The sequence below is a fragment of the Anser anser genome (genome assembly GCF_964211835.1).
Source record: "Anser anser genome assembly, chromosome: 8".
Classification (NCBI taxonomy): Eukaryota; Metazoa; Chordata; class Aves; order Anseriformes; family Anatidae; genus Anser; species Anser anser.
The window spans coordinates 8,899,498-8,919,075 of NC_139728.1; the positions used below are offsets into that span (position 1 = coordinate 8,899,498).

General features: G+C 43.8%; 1 protein-coding gene across 1 annotated transcript in view; it reads left to right on the forward strand.

Moving 5' to 3' along the window:
- Window positions 1-19,578, forward strand: part of NOTCH2 (notch receptor 2) — an 85,578-nt gene that overhangs the window by 61,831 nt on the left and 4,169 nt on the right. Inside the window, exons 19-32 of the mRNA XM_083847663.1 lie at window positions 1,669-1,822; window positions 2,789-2,973; window positions 3,801-3,933; window positions 6,275-6,520; window positions 8,619-8,731; window positions 9,287-9,816; window positions 10,630-10,977; window positions 11,229-11,371; window positions 12,112-12,322; window positions 13,169-13,265; window positions 13,807-13,975; window positions 17,745-18,046; window positions 18,419-18,566; window positions 19,052-19,149. Of these exons, the coding sequence (XP_083703789.1) occupies window positions 1,669-1,822; window positions 2,789-2,973; window positions 3,801-3,933; window positions 6,275-6,520; window positions 8,619-8,731; window positions 9,287-9,816; window positions 10,630-10,977; window positions 11,229-11,371; window positions 12,112-12,322; window positions 13,169-13,265; window positions 13,807-13,975; window positions 17,745-18,046; window positions 18,419-18,566; window positions 19,052-19,149 (2,877 nt within the window). The remainder of the gene's footprint in view (window positions 1-1,668; window positions 1,823-2,788; window positions 2,974-3,800; window positions 3,934-6,274; window positions 6,521-8,618; window positions 8,732-9,286; window positions 9,817-10,629; window positions 10,978-11,228; window positions 11,372-12,111; window positions 12,323-13,168; window positions 13,266-13,806; window positions 13,976-17,744; window positions 18,047-18,418; window positions 18,567-19,051; window positions 19,150-19,578) is intronic.

Here is a 19,578-nt window from a genome sequence, read left to right on the forward strand (position 1 = left end):
AACTACTGGAAAGCACTAAAATTTTGCAAGGATTTTTGAAACTGTCTTTTGTGCTAATGTGTCTTCATACCACAGTGGGTGTTAGATAAGCATTTTAGTAGCAGTGGGGGGTGTGCATTTCCAGAAGTACAGTGCGAGACAGTAAATTGTCAGGTCTGCTTCTAAGTATTGCTAACGGAGGAAGTGAATGCAAAGTAATGAAGTGATATAAAAAAGCAGCCCCTCTGCTGCCCTAATTATGCATTCCGGGCACACCACTTAAACCTCATTGGGAGAATTAGTATTGAGAGTGATTGTAAAGTCCTGTGAAGTTTAGTAGTTCTTCTTCTGTTATGTTTGCTTTGTTATTACTTGAGAAAAGGATTAATGTTCCTGTCCCCAAATTAAATGTGGATTCTCAGAAAGTCTGCTTGCTTTACATTCAGAGAAGTTTGATCACGTTGTATTATTCCCTTTGTACAAGAAGTCTGAACTTTCTAAACTTAGAAGTACTACCGAAAGCTGTATTGGAAAGAATTATAGATAACAGCTACACTGTAGTTCTTGTCTTAGGGGAAAATTGGCTTGACCTAATTAGCAAAGCTAAATACACAGAACAGAATCAGACAATGATTCATAAGTTATGGAATTTGCATGTAAAATAGCTACTCATTACAAATGCAGAAGCAAGAGGCTCGGTGTTTTTCTTCTTCACACTCAAATGAGTGTGATAAAACTGAATTCCAAGTTTCTTTTTGGTTGCCTGTGAAAGCACGGATTTTTCTCGTTTAGTCTTTGTGGGGAGATGGTTTGCATCTGAAAAGCAGAACTTTCTGCAGTTGAAATTGTGTTTTGCAGCCAAAATTCAGTACTACTCACTTTACAAACCTCATCCTTCCCTCAAGTCAGCTTGAAATCAATCAAATAGCTGTATTACTTTGAAGACTAAGTGCTCAAAAAGGAAGTGATAGTTAGTGGCTGGTTTATATTAAATCAGACAGTTATTCTGAGTCCTCACTCCACTTTCGTATGATGATTTACTAAGAATTTCAGTCTGTTTAGATATCGTACGCTTTTATATATGGAATCAAGAAAGGCAGTATACTCTGACCCATTTTCAGTTCCTAAAACAGTTCTAGGATTTCAAATGGATCTCCAAAGACAGAAAAATTCAGAGAGCATACTAGGGCAAATGGGGCCAAAAGCAAGTGTGGTGAGCTAATGAAAGGAAAAGCCAAGAGCAAAATGTGGAACACATCTGTTACCCTAAAAAAAAAAAAAAGTGAAGGTGGAGGGAGTTTGGGAGAAGAAAAAGTACCTGTTACTGTTGATAGGTGGAAGTTTCCTACTAAAGTAGAAATGGAAGCACAGTTTGAAATAAAACTGAATTTACTTAAACCCAGCCAGCTAAAGCTCTGCAGCCAGCCAGCTCTGCATAGCAAGGTGTGAGGATCATCTTAGTGTTGAAATTATGCTGCCACCTGGGGTTTACTTTCCTGTATGTTTGCTCTTTCATAGACGTACAAGTGCTTACCTTAGACTTGTGAAGTACTGTTCCTTTCTTTCCAATACTACATGGAACAAGTTTTGCAGAGCCTACCATCCTTTCTTTGCCTCTTGAACTTTATACTTTGAATGGTGTTTCCTACTGCTCTTGCTATAGATCTTGTTGTGTTTTTCACTCTGCAGACACCTATGGATCTATGCAGCAGGTCTCCCTGTAAGAACAAGGGCACATGTCTCCAAACTGGAGCCCAGACTCGATGCGTCTGCCCTTCTGGCTGGACTGGTGCTTACTGCGATGTGCCCAACGTCTCCTGTCAAGTGGCAGCTTCACAAAGGGGTAAATAAGCATCTTCGGTGCTTTAACTAAAAGTATGTCACAGGGTATCATTAATCCATGCCTCCTTTCCTCAAATGCCTGTGGACACATGCATTGGAAATCCCAGAGAGCTTCACCTCTAGGAGGTCGGTCACAGCCACTTCTAAGCTAGAAAACTCTCTGCAAGGTTGTATTAGGAATCAGGGCTTTTCTGGTTCTCCATGACATAAGACACTGGTCTCTACCATTAAAATTATAATATTTCTTAGGAGATTGAAAAACTTTCCAAAGACTGTTTCAGTAATACTGTTTTACGTGGACTGCCTTTTTGGAAAATACGTTGGCTGTTTATCTTTCTGCTAAATCCCAGGATGGCCAGGTTTAAGACATACCGCCTTTGTGAAAGGCATCTTGTAACTCCTTACCTTTCAAGCTGTTTTCTCAGAGAAGACTGGCTACTAAGTGCCCACTTTAGCTACAGCTAAGACTGTCCCCCAAGTATTAATTTCCTACTTCAAATATTGCATGTGTAAAAGATCTAAATTTCTTCATGGAAGGTGTCTTGGAGTCCAGGCTCTTGAACAGTGTCATGCAATTTTCAGTCAAGGAAATCCAAATAAGCAGACTCCTTGTCTAAGTAGCAAGGTGTCAAGCTCCGATAATTTTTGCATACATTCTTAGGTACATTGAACCTTCATCCTGCAACAGTAATACTTCAGAGATGTGTATTCACCTGCCAGTGGTAAAATAATACAGCAATCCATGTAATTCATGCTAGTGTTGATGCTGGTGGTTGATCCAAACGTGACAGAGCAGGGACTTCATTCAGAAGCCGGTTGTGGTTCTGACTCACTGTGATTTAAAGAGTAACTCTTCAATTTTTCAATTTCACACTTTCAATTCATTGGGTTAATTCCTGGCTGAGCTACCAACGCTGATGGCAGGCGTGTTTCATGTGTTTGCTCATTTTATTTAACTTTGTTTCAGGAGTCACTATGGATCAGTTGTGCCAGCACTCTGGTCATTGCCTGAATGTTGGAAACACGCACCGCTGTCAGTGCCGGGTGGGTTACACGGGCAGCTACTGCGAGGAGCAGCTGGATGAATGCGACTCCAGCCCGTGCCAGAACGGTGCCACCTGCCGGGATCACCTGGGTGGATACCAGTGCGAGGTAATGCACAGTGCTCTACTAGGAAGTGTCCTAAATACTTGTAGCATCGTATTGCAAAGGCATTGAAAGAAATTAAATATGTGCAAGTGATAGAATAGATTCTAAGTGGGATAGAAGCAACCTATACCTGGAAACAGTTTTTAATTTGGCTGTGGCAGAAGCAGTACTCCTGCAAGACTTATAGGAAGTGTGTTTGTAAGGGAGGTATAGTTGATAGGCATTTGAGCTCCTTGCTTCCTCAGAGGTGGGAGTTTATATCTTGAAGTTTTTTTTTTTTCTTGGTTTATATTAAAATAAATTTGTCATCCATTAAAGGAATGTTGTATTCACCCTATTGGGCAGGCAAAGTATCCCTTGCCTTTCAAAGTGGGGGATGCCATCCACTGTCTTCCAAGTCTTACAAGCTGATGTAGAGAGTACTGTGGACCATGAGATTGTGACGTATCAACTTTCCTAAGGTTTGGAAAATGTCAGAACACCTTGGAAGCACATGCCCAGAAGGAAAGGATGGATCTTACGTAAATCTTAAGTCAAAACTTCCAAGCCAATCTCAGTGCCAAGAAGTTTCAGGATTTGATTGCCGTATTTTACGGAAAAAAGTCACTCAAATTCAGACATGCATTGTACAGCTGAGTAGTCATGTGGTCAAGTTGTGTGTTTAAGCTGTCTGTCTGTGCAGCCCTTGAAATCACTTGCAATTGTACAGCTACAAAGGAAGTTAAAATCTGTCCCTTTGAAGATTCACTTTGTCTGTGTTAGCCTTTCTCAGATGTCTGCTAATGTATCTGTTATGAAAAGATTACTGACACGTATTTTTATACTGGTAGTGTGTGCCTGGATACCAGGGTGTCAACTGTGAATATGAAGTGGATGAGTGCCAGTTTCAGCCCTGCCAGAATGGAGGAACGTGTATAGACCTCGTCAACCATTTCAAGTGCTCCTGTCCACCAGGCACTCGGGGTATGAAACTCTGCAATTAAGTGAACGTTACAAGAATGAATTTTCCTTTCTGACTGGTTTCCTGACAGAGTCTAAAGGGAATGCATTATTTTCTTTGAAGAATGTTCCCAAAGTGCACTAAATCCCTTGAGATACATATTTTCCCTTTAAAAATAAATATGTAAATTAGGCTATGGGATCTGTCTTTCAGAGCTTTCTTTTTCTTTCTTTTAAAGGAATAGGTCATGACAGTGTCCTCTGAGAATAGATGATGCCTCTTTGGCAATGGGGATGGCCTGGATTGCCATTAAGGTCTCTCCCAACCCTATCTGCTTCAGTAAATCCAGGGTTTCTTTTTAGCTAAGATGCTATGAAATATACAGAAAACTTGCTTAGTTCTTCCATAATTTCCAGTGTCCTTGTTTAAATTTTGGCCATGCATTGTCCTCTCTTGGAGCCTTTTGTGCAAATAGTTTAATGCCTGTAGGGTAGCTGAAACCGTTTCAGCTCTTTTAATAAAAGCTCTTCTTAAAAAAAGAAGACCAGCTACATAATGGTAGTTCTCAGTAAGTATGATTCCATAACTTGTTTAATACCATGTTTCTTGAAAACTAACCTTAATTTCCGTGTTAAATCTGACCACTTGGCTGCCCTACCTTCTAGTGTTGAAAATATTAAGGACTGCAGAGAGAATGCATTTTTTTAACCCATCATCAAATGTTTTCTTACTTGACTTTTTTTCCTGGCATCTTATTTCTCAAATCAGTTAGATTTTACATTCCTCTGAATTTACTTTTTATTTCTGAAGTATGTCACCTCAATGTAGGCAAAATCTCCAGATGCATGTTAGATAGGTATGAACCAGGAATTTAGTTGTAAGTACACTTACAATCTAACATTTGCGTCCTACACATGGATATTACCAGTTCATTCAGTTTAGTGTGGCTGTCAGCACATCTCACCAGTTTGGATAAGTGTTTATTTTATTGCAAATCATTGTGTTCAGCAATTCTTTGTCTATTGTTCTTAATTTGGTCCTTCAGTGTAAAGGCAAAAATAGAGTTGTTTCTTATATCTCTACATCAAAGCATGTATTTGTGCTATTTTCTGTGCTGCCAGAACTTGTGATGTACTAAAGCACCCCTCCACCTCTGAAAGATTGTACAGGGTTCTGAATGTGCTTCTTTTATTTAATTCCTCAGTCATTATTTGTTGAGATGAATTAGTTTTTGGAGGTGACTTTTTTTTTTAATGAAAGGAACTAGAAAAGATTGGTATCATTATTTATGATATGAAGACCTAGTTTTTGTCCCAGGCCTACTTTGAAATGGATACTTTACTGATGCCCACATAAGCATCTTCCATATGTAAGCAAATGGAGTTACTGGAGTTAACTTTTCCCACAGCAGCCCATGTAGCGTGCTCTACGCTTGTAGCTGGAACAGCACTGATAGCACAGCGATGTTTTGTCTGTTGTGAGCAGTGCTGGCACAGCATCAGGACTCTCTCCAGTGCCCCATCTTCCCCCCGAGTCAGTAGATTTGGGGTGAGCAAGAGGTGGTGAGGGGACCTTGCCAGGGCAGCTGACCTAAGCCTACCAAAGGGATGTTCCGTATCATATAGTGCCATACCTGGTGGCAGCTGTGAAACCACCACAACAGCTCGATGTAGCACGAATCAGGGGTGTTAACAGACAAGTCTTTGCTCAGCTTACCATCTCTATTCCCTTTTATCCGTTATACGGTGTGGCTGAGGCAGAACCAGGACCAGACCTTTTCTCTTGAAAAGGAACCCCACAGGGAGAGGGAGAAGCTGCCGTCACTGGCAGCGCTGAGAATTTACTGTCAGGCCCCAGAAGTCCAACTGCAGAAACGGCATGTCGGCCAGGAATCTGTGTTTTATCACGGTTGCTTTTCTGTTGGTTTGTTGCCTGTTTTAATGATACTGCTACAAATGATCTTTGCTGAGTTTCGGGGTTGTTGCCAAGTGAAATGAATGGTGGGAAGCTTACAGCCCTGCAAGGGACAGCACAGGGCGCTCTGGCTATGTTCAGTCACAGGGCTAAATTGAGTGTATCTTTTTTTGTTTTGTTTTTGTGTTTTTAATTATGCTCTTAAATTAAGTCAGGCATGAAAGCTGCTAAATACCAGTATGACATATCACTGAGAACAGTCTGGATCTAAACCACATGCTTCCTAGGTCAGATCTGAGGCTTGCTGACTGCACTGGGTGTGGGTTGCATTAAGCTGGTATCTTTACCTGTTTATATCTAGGACTATGTTTCTCAAAAATGTGATGCATGCCATAGGAAATGAGGCCATGACTCCTTATCCTCAAACTGCCTCTTTTACCATTTTGACAGGTCGCTTCTGTGAGGAGAACGTGGATGACTGTGTTTCAGACTCGGGAGTACCCCGCTGCTTTAACGGAGGGCAGTGCATTGACCAGATCGGGGGCTATAGCTGTGTTTGTCTCCCAGGCTTTGCAGGCGAGCGATGCGAGGGGGATATCAATGAATGCCTCTCTAATCCTTGTAACCCTCGTGGAAGTCTGGACTGTGTTCAGCTGATAAATGATTATACGTGCATCTGTCGTAGTGCTTTTACTGGTGAGTATTCGTAAACATGCTTCCAGTTACAGAATGATAATCTTGAAAAATGGTCATTCTTTCCCGTCCTGGCAGTCACGTTATCTAGTCACTTCCCTTTACAATATCTGATTGTTTCCTTATAGCATGTTTCAGTTTTTAAAACACTTTTTAGGGAAAAAAAAAATCTAAGAAATTGGGCTTCCAGAGTTGTCTCAGACTAAAGAATCTCCTGAGACGCTTGGCTGCCAGGATTTTGTCTTCTGTGATGCTTTTCTCCTTCATAATTTAACATTTCTGATAGTGGAAGTGTAACTGTTTGTGTCATCATCTTCGTGGCTTTTCCTTTTGCAAAGCAGCATATGAATTTTATGTAAATCACTGTTATAGTATCCATAATTAGCTTTTGGCCTCCTTTTATAACCCTCACTCTCTTCCTTACATTGGTGGTGTGGCCAGGATGGAATACTCTGCATAGACAGGCTGTACATTCCTTGGTTATTTATCCAACTTTGAATCACAACTCCGCAAAAAATTCACACAACACAGACTTATGTCTAGCTCTCTCTAGACATCATCTTTGTCAGTATTACTGCTATTCTGCTTTCTGCCTCCCACTGGGCATAAGTTGGAGCTAATAGTCTCCAGATGTGTCTTAACTTTCAGCTTCCCAGTCTGCATGTCAATTTAACTTCCTATGTATTCAGTTTTTCTCCATCAAAACCTTTCACTTTCTCTGCTTACCAGTGACCTTCTCTGCATGCTTTACCAGTAGTTTTTACTTCTTTTTATTTACAAAATTAAAGGCGATGAGATTTTTCCACTAAATTTGTGATTGTCAGATGCAAATAAATCACAAGAACACACATTTAAAGAGTTCTTGCAGTAGTTTTTGAATGCTTTACATAGACTGACATAAGAAGTTCCTAAAAGAATGACACATGACAGAGTTGGAGGCAGGATAGCTGGTAAGATACTGGTGTGGGATATTAGCCAAACACACAAGCTTAAATACAAACCATTCTTTTATGATTTATTCCTCGTGTTGCTTCTGGCTCTCATGGAAGCATTACTGGAACTTGCAGCATGGGGAGTGCAGACCTGCAGCTCCTTAGGAGGAGCAGGGAGAGCTGCTGTGTCACAGACATGAAATCTGTCTGGAAATGTTAGGCACAGAGGGGGAGCATGCCTCTTCCTCTAGCTGTTCGTCTTCTGCACATTCCATGTTGACCCTCCTGCCTGGGAGGAGGCAGGGGGAGCTTTGCTGTGGTTTGTGACTGATAGGATGCCAGGACTCTGTGGGCCATCCTGCCCTGTCTGCTCCTGTCTGTGAGCTTTCAGGCTTGGCCGCACATGTGTGGAGACTTCTATTCACATTTTCCTTGGGGGGTCCAAGTCGTGTTTAGGTCATCCTCATCTTTTTAAATGCTGGCACCAGAGCTTGACTCTGGGTGCTGCTGCAAATGCTAGTCAGTGCAGTAAGACTTCTGCCTAGCTGACCAGCATAAGTAGGCTCTCCTTGCTCATCCAATTCACCCAGGTTGCATCTGGTCCTGAGGCATAATTTTCTTCCAGGAAATCAGGTGCATGAGTCGGGTGATCTGTCAGCTGTTCAGGATTCCTTGCCTAGTCCAAGGTTGAGCACTTATGTTACTTCCAGCGTTAGGTGATGCTGAAGATGCTCTTCACGTCTGTGTGTCCTTGCCAGATGCTGAGGGTTGTTCACTCATGGTCAGAGAGCGATTTGCATTTGGATTCATTGAGCATCTCCCAAAAAGTGAAGAAATCTTAGGAACCCTTAGTTTCTGTAGTCTTGTGCCTGGATGACTTAAGGGTGACAGCAGCAAATTCTGTTTTTGCGCTGTGTCATACGTGTTCTTGAGGAGAACCCCACAAGGTGGGCTGTCTCCAGATAACCTGTGTAGGTTTTGGAATAGCGGTGGTCTTTGGCTGCTACTTACCATACGTTGTCTGAAGAGGTGTGCTTTACTTCTGGGGAAAAAGTTTCACTGGAGCATTTGACTTGTTGGCTGTTAATTAGTGTTTTGCTTTGTGATTGGCTTATGATGTGCACGTGTACATTTCTCTGCTCTTCTCTCCCCATGTGTCTACACCTCAGGTCGTCACTGCGAGAGTGTAATAGATGTGTGTCCTCGGAAGCCTTGTCAGAACGGAGGTACCTGTGCTGTTGCCAGCAATATGCCAGACGGGTTCATCTGCCAGTGTCCTCCGGTAAGCACCACATCCTGAAACTGGATTGCCTGCCTCATCTTTGGCTACAGACACATTAGTTTCACTGGTCCGTTGTTGGTTACAGTTCTTCTGTGTACTTGCATTTGTGTCCTTGGACACTCTGTAGTTTATCTTCTAATTTATCTATCCTTCAATTTATCTGCTTAGCTGGGAAACCCAGGGGTTCCAGGTACCGTAGGAGAATGATGCTGCCTATTGTTACTCCCAAACAGTTCTGCTGTTGAGGAAGCATAGCTGGCTTTTCTGTCAAAGCTAGCATTAAATTTTAACTTTTATTTTTTTTGCTATCCTTCGTTCTCTGTGCTTACTGCAAGATTCTCCTTGTTCACAGCTCTAAGTCCATTCAGAAATATAATAGAGTCTTGCAAGTTCCTAGTTTGTCCATGAAGCTAGATCCAGAAAATCATGGCATGCTCTGTGATAAGGCTAAGGGAATTACTGGGGAGAAAGGGTTTGCATGGGACAACTTGCCTCCTGCCCTCAGAATGGTGAAGAATAAGTTTTGAGCCAGATTTTTTTTTCTTTTTCCCCTAGGGTTACTCTGGGGCAAAATGTGAGTTCAGCAGCCACAGTACTTGTGGGCAAGTGAAATGCAAGAAGGGCGAGCAGTGCATCCAGACATCATCTGGCCCACGGTGCTACTGCCCCAAGTTGTCTGTGGGAGAGGAATGCCAGACAAACGCGGGCTGTGCCAGTGCCCCCTGCCAGAACGGTGGAAGCTGCCACCCTCGTTCTCAGCCTCCTTACTATTATTGTCAGTGTCCTGATCACGCCCAAGGCAGCCAGTGTGAGCAGCTCACACATCCCAGCCAAGAGCCTCTAGGATGTTTGGATTCCCAGTGTGCAGAAAAAGCAAGAGATGGCTATTGTGATGAAGACTGTAACACTCATGCCTGCCAGTGGGATGGAGGCGACTGTTCCCTGACAATGGAAGATCCTTGGGCCAACTGCTCCTCTTCATTGCGCTGCTGGATGCTTTTCAATGGACAGTGTGACGAGTTCTGCAACACACCCGAGTGTCTGTTTGACAACTTTGAATGTCAGCAAAATAGCAAAACATGCAAGTAAGGCATAATCCCGAGAATGGTTTCTCTGTGTTGCTAATAAATCTCCTGCTAGTGCTTTCAACAGTGGGTATTCTTCATACCCGCTGCTCTAGTCTCTTCCTTTGTCTCTGTTGCTGGTTCATACTCTGCTAAAAAATTTGGATCAAGGAGTTTCTGCAGTTACATTACTTTTTCTCTCTTTTTTTGGAAAGTTCTGGAATCTGTATGTTACATACTAATTGATAGCCTAAGCAATGGCGATGTGTTCACCCGCCTGATGGATGTGTGGAAATGTACAAAAAAAAAAAGGGGGGGGGGACGGACGGACATGGATGTTTCAGATGTTTCACCTTGTACTAGATCCTGATAGTACCACCTTCTGTCCTGAAGTCCACTGCATGCCTGCAAAACCTGCATTTTTGTCCCAGCTGTTGCTACATCTGAATGTGTTTTCCTGCTTGTTTGTCATGATGCTTCTTTCTCTTTAGTTATTTACGATAAATGTTACAGTAAATGATTTTCCCCTGGTGAGGCAGGAGGTGCTGTAGCTTTTCCTTAGTAAACAGAATAAGCAGTTCTCTTCACTGGTACCAGAAATGAACCACAGGGTGTTCTGTGCTCCCTTCTTCCACCCTGCCGCCCTTATCCTGGGGTTACATCTCTTTGCCTTATGTCCTGAGCACAACTGTTATTTTACATCAACCACTGATGATTAGAAATAGGTGTAAGGCCTTTACCTTTAGACTGCAGGTATGCTATACAGAACGTGTATGTCCTATGTGCTGCTCCAGAATGTGTATGTCCTGTATCCTGTCCCTTTCACTGTTTCAGGTATGACAAGTATTGTGCAGATCACTACGCGGATGGCCGCTGTGACCAGGGCTGTAACAGTGAGGAGTGTGGCTGGGACGGTCTCGACTGCGCTGGTGACAAAGCTGAGAAACTGGCAGAGGGGACCCTCATCATTGTGGTCCTGATGCCCCCTGATGAGCTGCTGGGCGATGTTCGCAGCTTCCTGCGCACTTTGGGAACTCTCCTGCACACCAATCTGAGAATCAAGCTGGACTCCCAGGGAAACCCCATGGTATTCCCGTACTATGGGGAGAAGTCAGCAGCACGGAGTCGGCGATCCCTTGTGGTCATTCGCAAGCACAGAGAATTAGAGCAAGAGGTCATTGGGTGAGTGGAAGTCTTTGTATTCCCCAAGCTTTGTTACACTGCTAGCTCTTGTTTCTAGGTGTCTGGGGCATTCTGGACTATCTTGGGCTGTAACCCATCTGTGTGTTTTTTAATGGGGAAATGTAAAGTCATTGCAATTGCCAAATTCATTGCTGGGGTGGAAGGATTAACCTAAAAGGCCACAGTTTAACCTAGTGCTTTGGCCAAGTTTCTCTCGCTAACTTCTGTGCCCTCTTACTGTGTTTCTGCAGCACCAGGGTGTTCCTGGAGATTGACAACCGTCAGTGTGCAGAGGATTCAGAGCAATGTTTTCAGAACACAGAAGCTGCTGCAGCTCTCTTAGCTGCTCAAGCAATCAAGGGCATGTTGCCTTATCCTTTTGTGTCTGTCCAAAGTAAGTAATTGCGGAGGAAAAGTTGGGCTTGCAAAACGCATGCTCCTGTTACTGATCATCATCTTAATATGTCTAACTGTTCAGTGTGGTTTCTGCTCCGAGGGGTCGTCATCTCTTTAGTAAGGCAGGGCATTTAAGATTGGAGCCTAATCATTTTAATACGTGCAGAAACAGTAATCTTCCATGTGCTGCGGTGATCTTGTCTGTCCTAGAAACTACTCATATGCTCTAAGCTATGAATTCAGTGAGAAAGGTGCCATTAAAGAAGAGTTGGTGCTGGAGCATTTCTCAGTCTAGCAGGTGTTTTTTCCTCTGGCAGAATGTAATTGCCTTGATTTCTGCTCCCCACTCCCTCAGCTGCAACCTTTTTCTGGAGTGCTAATAACACTATTCCTAGTTGAGTCATGCTCATATCTATGTAGATTAGCACACTGATTCAGGATGGCTGTCTTCAGCCAGCAGGAGGGACCCTTGAGGGAGTAGCAAGATCTTCAGTTCAGCAGCCATATACTCTAGAAATACTTAGAGAAACAAGATCAAGGGAAGCCAAACAAACATACGATATATTCTTAAAACAATTGTAGCAGAGGCTAAAATTCGTCAAGCTTTTGTTCTAAAGATGTCACTTCATAGAAACAATATCCTCTGTGGGGGGAAAAACTGAGCAAGAAAAAGTTGGTAGATTTGAGATTGTTGCCTCAACTTTGCTAATCTCATTGTACTTTAACTGGAATTTTTAGGTGAGCCCTTGTTACCACCGAAGACCCAGTTGCTTTACCTCCTCGCTGTGGCAGCTTTGATCATCCTCTTAATCCTTCTCTTGGGTGTGATGATGGCGAAGCGTAAGCGCAAACATGGCTCGCTGTGGCTCCCAGAGGGCTTCATTCTGCGCAGGGATCCTAGTAATCATAAGCGCAGAGAGCCGGTTGGGGAAGATGCAGTTGGACTCAAGTAAGTTTGCATTGAGGCTACTGACCACGTGTTAGTTGGCATGTTAGAGGATTTTAGGAACACGGTTGATAAATCTTTCATTAAAGATGCTTAACTCCATAGGAAAAAATGTCTTTAAACTAAAATGTCTATTTCCCTGAATTTAATACATCTGTTTTGGACAGAAGAACTTTAATCTAATCTCCTGGCTATGTTTGGTTTTCTGACGCAGTGTAATTCAGCAGTTAGGTACTGTTAGTTGCATAATTTCCTTCTCTGTTAGGTGTGACATTTTTAGGTTGATAGGTGTCAATGAACTACCTCGATCCATTAAAGATATGACTCAGAAATAATGGAAAGTTTTAAAAGACAAATGACATTTATGCAGTTTCGACTTTCCGCTGAATTAACCAAATTGACAGTTCAAAATGCATAGCTCATTATGTAGCTCCCATGGTTCTGGGGGCAAGATGTATGCAGTCTGATTTATGCTCTGTGTGTTGTCTGGGAAGTCAGCATCTCCAAGCATGACTGTGTGACATCTGAGATTGCTTGCCGGTCATGGGAGCGTCAGGACCCAGTCCTGCAGTGTCCAGGTTGATAGTTTCCAGTTGGAAATTACAGAAGCTCACTGCTGTAGTTGTTCAGGTGGGCAACTCTAATCCATATTGCACCTGTTACCATGCAGCAGCTGTCTGATACTTGTTCCAACTGAGATTGTAGTTGTTCCTTTCTAATTTCTTGGTCCCTCTGTTTGCAAGCTATCACACTTTCAAGCATCCCATTTTTGCCTCAGTGGGCTGGTATAGGTAGCAGTAGTAGTGTCTGATCAAGGCCATAAAGTAACATGTTCTCCTTGTTTCTTAGAAATCTTTCAGTCCAGATACCAGAGGGTAACCTGGCGGATTCTGGACCAACTGAACACTGGGCGGGTGATGGTGGACCTCAGCCAAAGAGAGCAAAGGTAAGTTGTTCCAAGAGTTGAATATTGCCCGCTTACAACTGAAACTGCTTTTGTCTAATGAGGAGAAGAATTGTGTTAACTTCCAGAGTATGCCCCTTGCCCTAGATCTCCATTTGCTCAGGTGTTTGTAACACGTAACTAACGATACCTGAGGAGCAAACCCTCAGGTTAACACTGCCACCACAGGCCAGTAGAGAAACCAGGTAACTTCTGCACTGGTGTTCCCTCCTTACTCGGGCCTTGCTGCACCAAAGGGAAGAGAAGGTTAATGCAGTGTAATGTATTACAGTTCAGACCTGGTAACACGTGGTGGGAGTGTGAAAGTTAAGAATGCCAAGCTGATACAAGTAGAGACTTCCATCATCTTAAAAAAGAGAAGATGAGAATCTCAGAATGGTTTGGGTTGGAAGGGACCTATAAAGATCATCAAATCCAACTCCTCTGCCAAGGGCAGAGACATCTTAGACTAGATAGGAGAACTTTCAGTGACATTGGTCACTTGATGAGCACTTTGAAGTAACTGCTTACTTCCTCTGCTCAGGCTGAGGACCAAGCCTTGCTCCCAGAAGCTGATGAGCAGATAGACCAGCGCCAGTGGACGCAGCAGCACTTGGAGGCAGCAGACGTCTGTGGGAGCACGTCACTAGCCCTTACGCCACCTCAAGCAGATCAAGAAGTCGATGTTCTGGATGTCAATGTCAGAGGGCCAGGTCAGTACTCCTGAGTGTCCTGAACGTTCTGCAAGCCAGGCACTGGCCTCCCCTATTTCCAACAGCTGAGACTGCGAATGTTTAAAAACGATATGGAGTATACAGGGATATCAGCAGAACTTCTATGGTACTTGATAAAAGCTCGTGTGCACTCCAGAAAAGAAAGCTGGAGAGGTTGGATCATGGTCTGCAGCACATGGGATATCATATAAACAGTACAGAGTTCACGTAACAAGCAGTGTTACGAACTAACTGAAGTTGTCTGTGATCTCCTTTATGACAATGCATGACTAAGGGACGTCAGAATGCCAGAAGTTTGGTATGCAGACTTGTGCTGGAAGTAACTCCCAATTTTTCCAGCTGGATCACTGCAGAGATTTATGGCAGAGTTTGCCAAGGACCATCTTAGCAGGGCTTAAAGCTGCGCTATTATCTGGGGTGGAAGCAAGGGCGGCCTTTTCCTGAATAAGATGACTTCTGGCAGACGGTATGCCCTGATTAGCAGTGCGTGAGTAATCTGTGCTGGAACAGAGCAGCAATGCAGCAAGTGTTTTAATGAGTTCTTTTAAATTCAGTTATATCCTCAGCTGCTGGGTTCAATGAGTTGTTGATCACCGTATCACAACTCTGAATGTGGAAAGAACTTTTCCTTAACACACAGGCATGCACATTCTCTTTTTCTGCCAGTCTCAAATTTTTAGATGCGGTAAAAGCTCTGCTGCTTTTTGTAAGTGTAGCACTAAGGCTGTGTAATCTGGTAAGGAACTGGGTGGGTCATCTGATAATTGATTCCTGTCTTCTTGAGGGAAGCCGACTAAATTTTATCCCAGTCAGAAGAGCTCCAAACATGGTTCTTGTTCATACGCAGAGAGTTGGTTCTGATGATCTAGCTGTTATTGCTTCTTATTGGATTATGTGGAAATGTTTCCATGCAATTTAATGATGTCTGGAGCCATCTCTTGGTTCCCTTCTATTGTCTTCTCTTCTCGTTGACCCCTTAGCACTCCTAAATGCAAAGCACAAGGAAGGAGAGATTTCTGTGTGAGGAGTGTGAGAACACAAACCATCAGTTTCTGCCAAGTCTAAGCTTTTTTTAATTTTCCCTGTTGAAGCTTCTAGTTGTGTGGCTGGGGTAAAAGCTTTCCAAGTGCAGGCGGTAATGTTATTAAATCTTCAGACTGCTTATGTTTTTGTCCACTCAAAGCTTTGTCCAGCAATAGCAGTGGAATAATATGATCTAAGAGCTGTTTTCCTGTCATTCAGATGCAACTGAGACTTGAAGCAAGCTTCTGTAAGCTATTCCCTTCTGCAGCATCAGAAGTGACCAGCTGAGTTGCTTTCAATGGAAGAAACGGTTTAAAAAGTGACAAGTGCTGGAGTAATGGGTTAATAAGGAGCGGTAGGATTCCTCAGAGTAGATGTAGGCATTCATCTGTCCTGGCCACCTTCCTCTCCCTTAGCAGGAAGAGGGAAGAAACAGGCAATTCTGAGATGCAGCCACCTCTGTCTCAAGCAGTAGCCCAAGAAGGGGGTCCAGGAGGTCCCATCTCCTATAGACTTTGCCAGTGGGTCCTCTGCATTCCAGCTTTTGGTATATTGTTTGTGTATGGAGTCCTTCAGTTGTATGTATCTGGTGAAATTTTAGGCTTTACTGACTTGCTCTAAATTTACTCGGGGATGTATTCTTGAAAGACAGCAAACAGAAGAGTGTTTTTTTTTATAAAATACTGCTTTCACCTTTGTCCCTCCATGCTGTTCTTTCTCTGTGTCCCCCAGAGTGCTGAGGACATTCTTTTCAGTGGAGTTATTGTCAGTGTGTAACCAGGGTAATGCAATTATAGGCATAACTGGTACCACCACCTATAATTAAAACTGATTAACTGTCCCTATTATTTGGCCCTCTTTTTCAGTAGCTAAAACTTTAGTGGTTCAGACTGGAATTTTCCATGCTGTGTGTCTGCCTCCAGCTGGATCTTTTTGAGTTCTTTTCCAGCTATTTCAGAGGACAAGCTTGAAGGAAGGGGGAAAAAAAAAAGGCATTGCACCCATAGCTTTTTCTTAATGCTCCAACAAGTACTTAATTGTGACAGCCTAACTGGATGTGAGCTTTTTTGCTAGCCTCATAAAACTACCATTGTGTGGCCAACTTAGGAAGCTCTGAAAAGAGCTGCACATACCTGGGAGACTTTCTGGAGGCTGGCAGCTAGTTTTTCGAAGGATTTAGTGCTCACTGTAACTGTGTCCCCATACAGCAGCCGAGTGTGATCTGGCCAGGACAAATGCAGTGACTGAGCGAGTGCTTTCTCAGGGCTGTAGTGCTAGAGAAAAGGAGGGCTCCTTTCTGTGCTCCGTTTCTCTGCTCTTTGTATCAGGGCAGTACGGAGGAGACCACAGCCTGACTTGAATACTGAGAAGTATTCATTTGGGACAGGGGAGCAGAGCCAGCAGTGGGAGGGAGGGAGAAGCACAAAGAGAGGTATAGCTCTGGACAACGGGCAAGGGGGTCTGTAGCCATGACTGGGTCTTGGAACTGAACCCAGGTCTGTACGTCAACGCTTCTCTGCCTTCCAACAAATCCTGAGAAAGTTTGGTGAAAGGGTGTGTGCGCTCTGATTTTGGGCCGCTAGGAGGAGCATGCATTCTGCTGCCAGCCTGGCTCAGGGAGGCAGATCTGCTGCTGCAGCCATGATCTCTGCGGGTGGTTGATGTGGTTCCCAGCTGTAGAACGATAGTTTCTAGAATTTTATAAAAGTTCTGGAACTGTTCTAAAAAAGAGTTAGGAAAGCCTGACGATCAGAAGTTGGGAATATTCCCGTGTAAGCATACCTCTTACATTAGGTTGTCATCGCCGTGTTTATCTGTGCAGAATCCTAACTCTGTGATCACACACTTCATGTAGTGAAGATAGTGCACTGTGGATTGAGAGTAATGCAGACAGGGAAGTTGTTGGCTATAGGGTCCGAACTGTCCCCTGCTTGTATGTGGAATAAATCAGGCAGGTGCTCAAAGATAGTCTTGAATTTCTGCTAGCAAGCCACACTGGAGAAGCAAAATTTGTGCTCACCTTTGCAGAGCTCCAGTTAGCACAGTGCTTCAGTCCCACTGCCATCTCGGTCCCTCTTACTTTCTAGGTGCCTAGGGTGTGTGTGGTAAAGCGTCTTACAAGCAAGATGAAGTTGATTCAGGCAGTCATACTAGGGCGTTTTTCAGCTTTAAGTGCCTCACTTGGCCAGCTTCAGTGTCCTTTTAATGAAGACTTCGGCGCGTAATAGATATGAAGGTTTTTGTCTGTGTTTCTCTTCAGGTTGTGAAATGCCACCAATAATCGCGTGTTAGCTGTCCAGTATTTTTCCTCTATAAATCATTTATTTTCCCTAGGTATGTTATTACATCATCTGCATGAATAGTTATACTTAGACACTTTAAGTTTTTGATTTTATAGCCCTTGCTTCTCCTTACAAACTTAGCTAGCCTGTACGTTTTGAGCAAGTTTTCCACTTTAGCAGCAAACTTGTTTTGTTTCATAATGATACTTATTTGAGAATTATCTGAGTTCTGTTGTGGTTGGATTTAACTATCAGAGTTCTGCTTGGAAGGAAAACAGGTCGTTAACTCTGGGCTTTAAGTTAGGAGAACAGGCTTGTGCTGAAGTGACCGGAGGGGCTGTCTCTAGCTGTCAGTGGTCAAGGTGAGGCAATGCGCTGGGGGAGGACTTCCGTCCTCTGCTGTCACCGTTATGTTAACGTGATCACATCTCTTCTGTTCGCAGACGGATGTACTCCTCTCATGCTGGCGTCTCTGCGTGTGGGCAGTTCCGATATTAGCGAGGATGATGAGGATGCAGAAGACTCCTCAGCAAATATAATAACAGATCTGATCTATCAAGGCGCCAACCTGCAGGCCCAAACAGACCGCACTGGGGAGATGGCGCTGCACCTAGCAGCCCGTTATTCGAGAGCAGATGCTGCAAAACGTTTGCTGGATGCTGGTGCGGATGCTAATGCACGGGACAACATGGGACGGACTCCCCTGCATGCAGCTGTAGCTGCTGATGCCCAGGGCGTCTTTCAGGTACAGCAACTGAAGCACCTCTTTTAGAGTGTTTGTGCACTGTAATATGAGAGTCTTTCCAAGCTGTTCTCTGTTCACTCCCTGCCTTGCTCTCACATCTTCCACAGTGTGATGGCCAGGTGAAACTGTATTTTAGATGCAATTTCCTCAGGTATTCTCAGCCTGAAGAGCTCAGCATGCATGAATTGTCTTGCGTCTATTTATTAGGTCTGATTGCATCTATATCGCTTACTTGTTATCTGGGTTCTTGCATTTCATTGCTCAGGCTGCTTTTTCATCATAAAGTGGCTCTTGAGTTTCTTTGAAATCCTTGGTTTTCCTCTGTAGCGTTATTGGAAAAAATAAATAAATCTGTCTTCTTGTGTTGTCCAGATCTTGATCCGTAATAGAGTGACAGACTTGGATGCTCGCATGAATGACGGAACAACCCCGTTAATTCTGGCTGCACGGCTGGCTGTGGAAGGAATGGTGGCTGAGCTGATAAATTGCCAAGCGGATGTGAACGCTGTAGATGACCATGGTAATGTAGACGTGACGTACCAGGCTGGGCAAAGGTCATGGTGCAAGCAAGGAGGGGAGGGGTTTCTCCTCTCTCAGAGGATGGGTAGCTAAATAGGACAGTAGACTCTCTGGCAGATGTCCTCCCAACAATAACAAACCGCAGGCTGCTTCAGAGTGGCTTGGTTAGGAAGTCCTGGAAAAGGTTCAGGAGAAATATGGGGTTGGATGTGCTGGGATTTTATGTACAGCAGACATGGCTCTATGGACAGGTTATTTAAAAATAACAACAAATAAATAACACACAAAAAGAAAGCCAGTGCTGAAAGTCCCATTGTGTCTTGGGAGTGTCACACAATTTCCAAAGCCTAAATGTCGCTTCAGGATACGTTCACATGCTGTGAACTGTACTGCAGTTGCTTTCTTCCCTCAGTGTGCTCTGTCCATTTTGTCTCTTTAGAAGATAGTTCATCTGTTTGTTACTGAAGTTCTTGGGTTTCCCTGCAGGTAAATCTGCTCTTCACTGGGCTGCTGCTGTCAACAACGTGGAAGCAACACTAGTGCTGCTGAAAAATGGAGCCAACAGAGACATGCAGGATAACAAGGTATGGTTTGGGTGGTGCTCAGCATGGCTGTCCTCCTTAACTCAAAGCATCCCATTGCTGCTGGAAGTGAACTAAATTCAGATTTTCCAAACTGGGTGCTCAGTGTGGGTCTTCCAAACCTGGACTGTGACTGGAGTTCTCCCCAAGCGCTGGAGGTCCTGCATGACTTTTGATGTGGGGCAGCAGTTCTTATTTGGCCATGTTCTGGGCATCAGTACTGTTCCGCCTTTGTTGCAGAAAGGGAATGCAATGCACAGTTGGTGCATGAGAGCACCAGAGTGGACTGTTGCTGGTGTAAAGCAGCTGGATTTTGGTTAGCCAAGAGTCAGATCTGGTGGCACAGCAGCAGCTGTCCTGTCACATTACCAGGGACCCCAATGCAGGGAGGATATGGGGCAGAAACCCCACTGTGTGAGAAACAGCCTGCAC